General features: G+C 36.4%; 1 protein-coding gene across 1 annotated transcript; it reads right to left on the bottom strand.

The window, feature by feature from the left end:
* On the bottom strand, nt 1-6,112 carry LOC110735384. Its single transcript, XM_021915568.1, has 3 exons — nt 5,614-6,112; nt 704-811; nt 1-581 (listed from the first exon to the last, which is right to left on the bottom strand). Exons 1-3 carry the CDS (start codon nt 5,929-5,931, stop codon nt 270-272), a joined length of 738 nt encoding a protein of 245 aa, XP_021771260.1. The 5' UTR covers nt 5,932-6,112; the 3' UTR covers nt 1-269.
* Between the last annotated feature and the right edge of the window lie 3,916 nt (nt 6,113-10,028).

Genomic DNA, 10,028 nt, shown 5'->3' with positions numbered 1-10,028 from the left:
TTTTTAAGAAGTTAACTTAGGCCAAGAATCAAGATCTTATACCAAAGGTCAATATTACAAGGCAAAATGATAAGCAGAGAACGACTAATTAATCACATTAACTCAATTTCAATATACACTGCTAATAAAAAAATACAATTACATACCAAAACATGTCACATATTTCCACACAAGCCTGCTGGAGGATCAAAGGAGAATAAATTGAAGAATCGTGCAATTGCAAAAGCAGAGAAAAAGCCTCTTTAGAACACACAAGACACAGAAGTAAATCAGAAGAAGTTGCTGAATTGATCAGAGAGAGACTTCCGTAAATTGGAATACAAGCCAAATAGTGAATATTGCCGTAGGTTCTGCACTTCATACCAAGAATTAAGAACTGAATAATGCTTATCTGTACCAGAAAAGGCTAATTGTATGCCAAGGCTGCAATCCATAGATCCACCTCGATTCTTGCAGTCGCTCATTCTGATTGCACAATCCACATTGTTCAGGCAGACAAACTTAGACTTGCCTTTACATGATGCACAACCATCCCTTTTCCAAAACAAATTTTGTAGTCGGCCTTGCTTAAATTCTAGAATCTGCTTCCACAAGAGCAATATATAAGCTTTTAAAGAGGAATAAGAACAGAAAAAGAAAACCATGTGATTTATTCAAAAAAAAAAAAAAAAAAAGAAAACCATGTGATCTCTGATATCCTTACCAGAGTAAAACTTGTCACTATGTGGGTGCTATTTGCAACAAATGTAGGAATGGATCTTGCAGCATATTTTGAGCCAGCAAACGCCACCATATAACCACCGGCTGAATCCTGAAAAATCAACATCCCACCAAATTTTAGGATAGTCCTATTTAGAAACAGGTATCTCATTCGGCAAAAGGAAAAAATAAGATCATATAGATGTAGGACCATTTTGCTTAACATCTGTCACTACAAAGTCAAGCAGCTCCAACAGATGATATCATCAACGAACACTTGAATGAATATTAATTAATAGATATACAGCAACAAAAGTTGAGTACTAACATGCCAGTAGAGGATATATGGCACAATCATCTTAAGTTAGAGAAGAAGATTAACATGTCAGGATCAACTAGCATAATCAGATGTCAAGCAAGTTTATGAGATGAAGCAGGATGAAACTAATATATTAATAAAGTGGTCACCACATTTACGCTTGAATTAAGACCTGTAGAAGTGTAGATATCTAGTCTGAATCTAATTGATCACATACAAATACACAATGCCCTTGCATTGGGATTTGGGAACCTTGATGTATATACTATACTGTGAAAGAAAAAGGTACCTGAACCTGGGAAGTATATAAATTATAAAGTGAAGATTAGGGAAGAGTTTCTGCCTGATTTGATTCAATCAGAGGCCAGAGCTACCAAATTTTCATTTCTCCAAAAGGACTTAACAGGTATAAGGTGTACATATACAGTGCTAGGAGAAAGATGTCCATGAAACCCCAAAAGAGAGGTAAATGGATCACGAGAGATTAGTTTAGCCGTTTAGGGGAAAGAAGTAAGAGTTATAATAATTATATATGCAAGCATTGAAGCCTCTATAGAAGGATTAAGATAAATAAATAAAAAATTGTTTCGTAGACGTGGGAGAAACCCACCTAATGCAACAGAGGGCTTGGGACTTTTTTCTGCTTCAGAGAAAATTTCAAGGCATTAGTTCCTTTCAAAGACTTGTGGAGGCCAATGTGCCACAAAGGAAAATGCATTTCATATGCACTAAGCTCACTCCTCTTTATCCCCTCTCTCCTTTGATCTTAATAAAATAATGAAGGGCAGGGCATTTAGTCCTTGTCAAAACACTAGCATATGTAGGTTGACAAGTCAAAGTCGGTAAACAATCATTCTTACATGTGCTAGCTCTCCTTTTCTAAATTCTAGTCTTGGACGCCTTGGTGTACATATATATATATATATATATATATATATATATATATATATATATATATATATATATATAGGCCAATTGTAAACTAGTAAACTACAGGAAGTGCAAATATTACACAATAACTGAAAGAGCAAAACAGCACCAGCAACCTTAGTTGCAGAAGGCCATATAAAGCAACTTTTCAGCAGCCTGCCTATTCAGAAGTATGCATCCCTCTCAAACACAAACTTAAAATAGCTAAAATAGCATTTCTTGAGGCAGTTTATTCTCCTTCATACCCCAAAGACTTAAGTACCAAATACTTGGTCAAACTCGTGCCCTTAAATATTAGGCGGCTATCATGTAGCTACATTTCCACTCTCCACGTAATCAGTCATCAGAAAAACTCATTCATGAGACGTTTGGTTCACAAGCTACTTTAGGTTTTGAATAAGGATTTAGGGCAGTATGGGTTGTGTCTAATTTTGTTTGATGATGAACTTTTCTCTTTAAACCCCATAACTTGGAGGATGAATAGTGGGATAAATTATAATTAGTAATTTTTCTAAAACAAACACAAGGTATGGGTTAAAGAAACCAACACCTCATACCTAAATTGCAGAAAGCAAGCACCCTGAAGCTAAGGCCTAAATTCCAACAAGAGAGAACTGTAAAAATCATCTTTTGTATATCACAACTAGATCACGGACCAAATTCTTGTCCACCAAAACATCCATCCAGGCATGTGAGTGATGAGACATACATAAGGCTTGGTGTTAAAAAAAAAAAAAAATAAATAAATAAAAAAAAAATACACTAGGAAAAAAGCTAAGAAAACAACATACTTTATAAGTGCATGCCTAAGGAAATTGGGGAGCGGGAGAGAGCACGATAATTTTACATGTGGGGGTGTTCTGAAATTCCAAGCTCAATAAGCTGAACAGTCTATATTGACTTTCCCTAAATCAAAATTCATGGGGATTAGAGCTTCAATTCACTATGTTGTGGATCTATGGAATTTCTGAAACAGAAAATGTACTAATGCAACAATGTAGCTTAGATTTTGGACGATGAATCTTGAAATACTTGCTCCTCTTATATGGTTTTTAAATGTAACACAAGGGGGTGACACAGATTTATGCAATTTCAATGACTTGCCTTTGCTTTAATGAGAATAATATGACTAAAGAAAGGAATTAAAAATATATCTTTCATCAGCCACCAAAACTCCCAACGCAACTAATCCACCTCCACGGCTCTGCCGTACATTGTCCAACCACCACCACCACTCAAATTGCACTACTTGGTGGGTGCCTGAAAACAGTATTCAGAAACTCTTTTGGCACCTGATTTTTTGGCTTCTAGTGATGCTTGATTTTCTGGTACCATTGAAGGTGGGTGCTTTATTGAATTTTATAATTTGTTCTCTTTTAAAACTCTCTTATTTTTCTTAAATGTTCTCTCTTTTTATACTTTACTCAACCTTTTTTTCAAACTCATTTAACAGATTATCTTGTTATGTCCCTTTTTATATCATACGGTTCCTTATGACAATTCATGTTAGCCGACCCCAAATCATTTTAAAACTAAGGCTTTTTTTTTTTTTTTTTTTTTGGGTTATTGTTGTTGTTGTACCAAAGGTGGGTGCTGATGGTGGGCAGCGAGTGGAGGTGGTGGGTTTTGATGAAGGTGAAGGTAGGGATTGGCAGATGCTTGATAATAGAAAGGATGACATTGGTGGATGGCCATGGTTTGCAAAGAAAACCGGAAGCTTGGAGATGATAAAGATCATGGTGGGCTGGACACTGTGGACAGGAGGATCGGGGGGAACAAAAGCTGGTAGGGACACAGGGTATTACTACAGTATTTATCTGAGGAACCAGTATAGCTACAGTATTGGTAAATCCAATAATAAAGAAAACTAAGGATATTTGATACTTCTTTCACAAGAATGCTTTTGTTACGGCTTGTCAACTAGTACACTATCATACTTGTAAAGCAATTAATATACTGGGTAATACTATGAAAGCCACCACCATGCCGCCACCACCACCACCACCATCCCCCTTCCCTGGAGCGTCATCGAGGACTATTTCGGGGAGCTAAAGCGGGTAAAGCAATACTTATAATAAAATTGAAATAATGAGCATATGAGAGCTATTGCATTTCTTGATCAACTTAAAAGATAGCATAGTCAAACGAGCACCCAATAGCAAGTATTGGACGCATAATGGTCTTACCAACTGTTAGGAAAGAAGTTACTAAAAGTCAAAGGCAATACATAAACTTTAGGTACAGCTCTACTGGTGACAGAATCATACACCTCAAACAATAGAACTTTAGTTTAGAAAAATTCATATAAGGGCCAGTGTACTAAGTTTACATAAACTCATACCAGGGAATACAAGGTGCAAAGAAATTACACCAATTAAATAAATATCAAATGAATCGAACCACCAAACTGAAATTCTAAGACAAACATGAACCGAGCTGAATTATTGGGACGAAACCTACTAGAATGGAACTGAATGGACTGACCAAAAAAATATGCTCAAAATAACAATCCTAACTCTATCCACAACACCAAGGTCATGTCTTTCAATGCCAATAAATTCAAGAGACAACTCAGCATCCTTTTGATTTACAAAGAGCTTCTCAATCTATCACCAGTCACCACTACATAAGGTTCATATATAAAACATACAAAGCACCTAGTTTGACCTATAATAAGACAATAGGTACAATCTAGTTGAGCAAAAGAACACCCCATATCTTTCAATAACATATGGCCCATGAACATCTAGCAATTGAAAGGATCCCAAAACATCAACTGCTGTCACAAAATATAGAAAAATTCTCTCACAGCTTACAATAGCTCTCACTCACTTCAAATTTAATAATCAAAATCCTATTGCCTTGTATTTGGAGGAGAAAGAGAACTTTGGAGCACCAGAAACTTTGTGAACTGTTTTCAGTGATACATGGCTCAAGAAACACTCAGTACCATAGTAAAATGAGCAAGCTTAGATTCTGATGCTTTGGCAATATTGCTGATGGGGGCATCAAGATTGCTAAAGGATCCTTAATATACAGTGTTCCCAAGTTGCAAAGATGACTACAGAATGAAACAACAGTGATTTAAAGGCATAATACCCGATAATCTTTCTTCCAGCTGAAATGTTTTTGATGAACCCGACCAATCATAGAGTACAGATCCCAAGGTTTACTCATTTTTTACATCATAAATACCTACAAAACGCCTTCCAACAGCATTTCGGCACTAAATTATTAAATCACATTCATCGCTTGTTATCGCTACATCAATTCAAGCCAAGATTAACTAAAAACCGCAGTCGACAACCCGTTCCTTAGATTATAATACATTAATCCAATGACACCACATATCATATAGACAACCTTATGCCTGTAACTAAAGATATACAATCTGCTCTACAATGAGGTTAAGCACTCAAATGTATGTCTACCAAAACAAAACCCGAAAAATAGAAAATTTTCATAGTTCAAACAAATTGAAATACACTAGCAACACTCAAATCAATACGATCCGATCTCACAATAAAATCAAACAACACTTCCGAATTCAACCAACCAAAATCAAAACCCCAAATAAAAACAAGCCCTAATTCAACAGCTATAAGCGATAATTAAAACCCTAATTTCAAAAATCAGGGAAAAAGAAAGAAGGAAGAGTAACATACCGGGCTGAAAGAAGAAGCATTGATGGTGAGAAGAGAGATCTCATCAACCTTAGGTCGGAAAAGCGCGATTTGAGAGCTACTGGAGGAGAGAGAAAGTCGTCGATCGCAAGGAGAAAGCTGAAGCGAGGCATTATTGTTGAAGAAGAAAGAAGTTTTGGAAGAGAAAGCAAGGCCGAAGGTGAAGCCATCGTCGCGCTGAACTGTAGTGTCACGGCAAGGGGAGTAGACATGGTTGTTGTCGCCTGCTTGAACTAAGATCGTTGTAATGGCGAGGATGAAGATGGTGAAGGTGAAGGTCCACCTTGAAGGTCCTCCCATGGCGGAAGAATGTTCTGGAAACTGGAGTTTGTGGGGTTTGTTTTTCCGGTGAGAGGGTGGTGGAAGAAGTGGAAATAACGTGGGTGATGTAATGTACTTGTTGTGTGTTATGTGATGAAAATTGGTGGAGTATCCAACTTTGGACAGTTGGATTTACAAGTTTGAATTAGGATTTTTGAATTATCATTTGTTTATACTTTCTCTGTGTTTTTTTTAAATGTTACACTTATCAAATTTGGCCGTTTTTAATAAGTATTACTATTACACTTTCTTTTTTTAAACAAAAACCTACATTAAAATATTATAACTCTCTCCTCTTATGATCCCCACTCAATCCCACTATTACATCAAATTCGGCCGTCTTTTAATAAGTACTACCCCCGTTCATTATTATGTGCAACTTTTGGGCATTATTTTGAGGTAGGTGGTATTACACTTTCTTTTTTTAGCAAAAACCTACATTAAAATATTATATATTTTTCCTCTCATGATCCTCACTCAAACCCACTACTACATTTTTTTATTATATCTCTCCACTCACATTCATTACTTTTCAATAAACTATTAACCCCACTATTTTTCTTTTACAATTTTTTGATACTTTAACTACTCCACTGACCTCTTATTTTATTTAAGTCAATTAAATTGTCTAAAACTATGTACCGGTCAAACTGTAACACTTAAAAAAAACACAAAGGGAGTATTTAATAAACTGAGTTGAACTAAATTGATTGGAGCTGAATTGAACTGAATATAGCTGAAATGAATATTTTATGAGAGAAGAAAATTAGGAGTTGAACTAAACTAAACGAACTGAACTGAACTGAAATTAAGTTGAAGTGAACAGACCCTTAATCAAAATCTCAATTCTTAGTAAAAAATTGTAGATAATAATACGTAGTACAATCTTTGGCCCATTATTTTTTTTAATAATACAACTTCTGAATTATATATTAACTAGGGAAGCCTACGCGCGTGATGCGCACGATACACCTAGCCATCGCAGGGGAGTTATAAATTCGAACCTCAAAGTTTACGTACTTTGAGTTGTTGTTGAATTATACTTGTCTTAGGTCGATCAATAAGAGATTACTTCCTCCGTTCTTTATTACTTGACCCGCTTTGACTTTTACACTATTCACCACCCCTCCTTTGACCGTCTTTTGTGAATAATATGTAAGGAAAAATATATTCATGTATGATCTTTTTGGATTCGTCTCAATAAGTACTATCATAATATATAACTTTTATAATTTTTACTTTTGGAGAATTTAAGTTATTGATCGTTAAAGTTTTGCATTGGCAAGCGTGATAAAAGAAACAGGTCAAGTAAAAAAACAGAGGAAGTATATCTTAATTTATTTAATTGTAGAAATATGTTTTGTGTTATGATTATTTATTTTGAAAATGATCATATATATTATAACTCGTCAATATACATATTACTATATAAAAAGGCAATCAAAGCTATTGCATCATTCTATAACTACAATAGGAGTGTTATGGAGAGGACAAAACCCTCATTGAACATCCTGGCACAAGGGATATGTGAATTAGTACATTTCCCTGCAATTAGATAGTGTTTGGACCATATAATGGAGGAGATAGCATTTATGAGCTACGAGTATTTAAATGATGATATATGAGTACATCTTAACTCTTTCCTATAATCATAAACTATAAGCTTTTCCTAGGATAAAATCGAGACAATGACACGGTAACTAAAGAAAAATACATCTTCAAATATATAGGCTCTTAATCAAAAGCGTAAGACTATAGTACCTCAAATGTGAGACATAACTGCTACATTCCGTAGAAGACTCATCAAAAGAGTTGCTTTGTTTGACTCCCCTATAAACACAACTAAAAGAGATTACAACAAAAGTATTACTCTTTTTTTTTTAATCATTTTAATGGTATCCAAGCAATTACACTCCACCACTACGAAGGTACCATTATTGCATTCATCCATCAACTCCACCAATCTTGAGATGTCCCCAACTCTAACCGAATATGGGCGTCTTCGAATAGCATGCTTATTCACCTCTTCGTATAACATAACCAAATAGATGGCACAAACTTTACATTTCCTTTAGTATAAAATAAACAACCAGCAAGGTCATCATCCTTATAGATTATCGCGGTGGCGGGTGGTGACCGGGGGTACCAGAATGGAAACTGACATGTTAGCAGTATATTCCAGCAACCATAAAAGGAGTTCGTGAGAAAAGAGGAAATTGAGAAATGAGGAGTTTTGGCCTTTTCAGTGGAATGATAAGGAGGAAGATAAACAAAAGAAATAGAGCATAAAAATACGAAAGGTTAAATACTTAAATGCATCAAAATTAATTTTAATTGGGGGTAAATATGTCAGTTAAATTTTTTAAGGGCATAATAGTCTTCACACTATTCATAAGAGTATTCTTCCACTTTTATAAGGTAGGGATATTACAACTTTGAAAGGGTGTTTTGGAGGGTTATCATAACACGTGTCGTTGTTTTATTGGTCAATTTAATTTGATTTTTAAAAATTTAATTAACATTTTTATTAATAAATGTAAAAATATATAAATTATTGTTATTATTATTATTATTACTAAAAATGATCACCCAACCACCTCCCATACCAGTGGCAATCAACATGCCCCTACACTTGACCTGATATCTTCATGGATCCTGCCAAAACCCGGCGCAGCCACGGCCAACAGCGCAGCCATGCAAAGAGCCCAACCACATCAACCATCTTGGGCAGCAATTGAACCGCAACCTTTGCACGTTTTAACCACCGCCCATCCCTAATAAAAGCCTGCCCAACTCCAGCCCAAATCCTAACCCCTCCTCCCTCGTTCCCCAACCCGACACTCATCCTCGCCCTAAGCCAACCTAAAAACTGGCCCATTTCTTGTTTTTCGGCCCCATAAAACCTATCCCCCCCCCCAAAAAAAAAACCACCAAAGATTCGTATAACCTAAAAAACCCGAAACTGTAGAAACGATTTTTCTAGGTTAAACGGATTATGGTGGTGGAGGATTCGGTTTTTGTGGTGGGGATGGGTGTAATTTTTGGGTTCGGCCGGCGCTGGTAGAGACAAATCGTTGGCAGCCAGCTGCCGAGGTGAGGCAGGAAGGCTGTTGATAGTTGTTTTTTTATTTTATTTTATTTGTTAAAAAAGGATTATAAATTAAAAACATAATTAGAATTTAATTAAAGTTAAATGACTATAAAAAAAATCAAAAATAATTAGACCAATTACATGACAACACGTGTCATGGGTAACCTGTTTAATAGGTTACAACTCGTATCTCTTGCCCAAGCGTGCATCGAACTGCAGGGCTATCCCCTTTGCCACTTCAGGAGGCCAATAGCTCCTCAACCTTCTGACTCCTGCAAACAAAACCTCACCCCTATTTTCTCGTGCCACAACCCCAAAGCCTATCCAACCCTCCACCCTCATACAAGCCTCACAATCAATCTTTATTTTCTCACCTAGTGGGGGTAGCCACTTCTTCGAACTACGGGCAGCAATAGAGGCTGTGAGCCTGTGACATTTCCGTAGACTTTCTCTGTATATGCATTTTGATCAGTCACAAGTCGAGAAGCTCTGTTAATTATGAGGCCATGAGGAATATCCACATTGTTAAAAACTTTATCACTGTGCCTATTCCATATATACCACAAAAGAGTTGCACCTCTTTGATGCAAAAGACCATCCGCTTTTTTCCACGAAGCTAGTAGCTCTAGAGAAGACATGGACTCAGCATTATCAACTAGCATCTCACATCCCATCTCAACCCTTAAGTTAGATACAGTTGTGCAAGAGAAGAGGGCATGATGCAAAGCTTCCTGGTTGCACCAAGGACAAGAATCCTCATCTAACTTCCAAAGACCCACCCAAGTCTGATGAAAATCATCAAGGGTACAAAATTTTCCCTAAAGATAAGTGGATTAAACATAGTAGATGTCGTTACGTTCCCTGCAGGTTCACACAAGCTCCAGGGAATGTAACGCATTTCATGTCCCGTTCACTAAATGCCGAGGAAATCAGCTCGAAATTCCATTGCTTTGTTATCAGGTCAATCAAATCCTTCACCACTTTC

This window comes from Chenopodium quinoa, unplaced genomic scaffold, assembly GCF_001683475.1.
Source record: "Chenopodium quinoa cultivar QQ74 unplaced genomic scaffold, ASM168347v1, whole genome shotgun sequence".
Lineage (NCBI taxonomy): Eukaryota > Viridiplantae > Streptophyta > Magnoliopsida > Caryophyllales > Amaranthaceae > Chenopodium > Chenopodium quinoa.
The sequence above is the reverse complement of the archived record's forward strand: the minus strand, read 5'-3'. Positions and strand labels throughout refer to the sequence as shown.

What these genes read in the sequence shown, in the direction of transcription:
- LOC110735384 (XM_021915568.1), bottom strand. Translation starts at nt 5,931, where the DNA reads ATGGGAGGACCTTCAAGGTGGACCTTCACCTTCACCATCTTCATCCTC. An exon ending in ATGCTTCTTCTTTCAGCCCG is followed by an intron (nt 812 to 5,613) that starts GTATGTTACTCT and finishes TTGATTTTTCAG; the next exon opens with GATTCAGCCGGTGGTTATAT. An exon ending in TAGTGACAAGTTTTACTCTG is followed by an intron (nt 582 to 703) that starts GTAAGGATATCA and finishes TTGTGGAAGCAG; the next exon opens with ATTCTAGAATTTAAGCAAGG.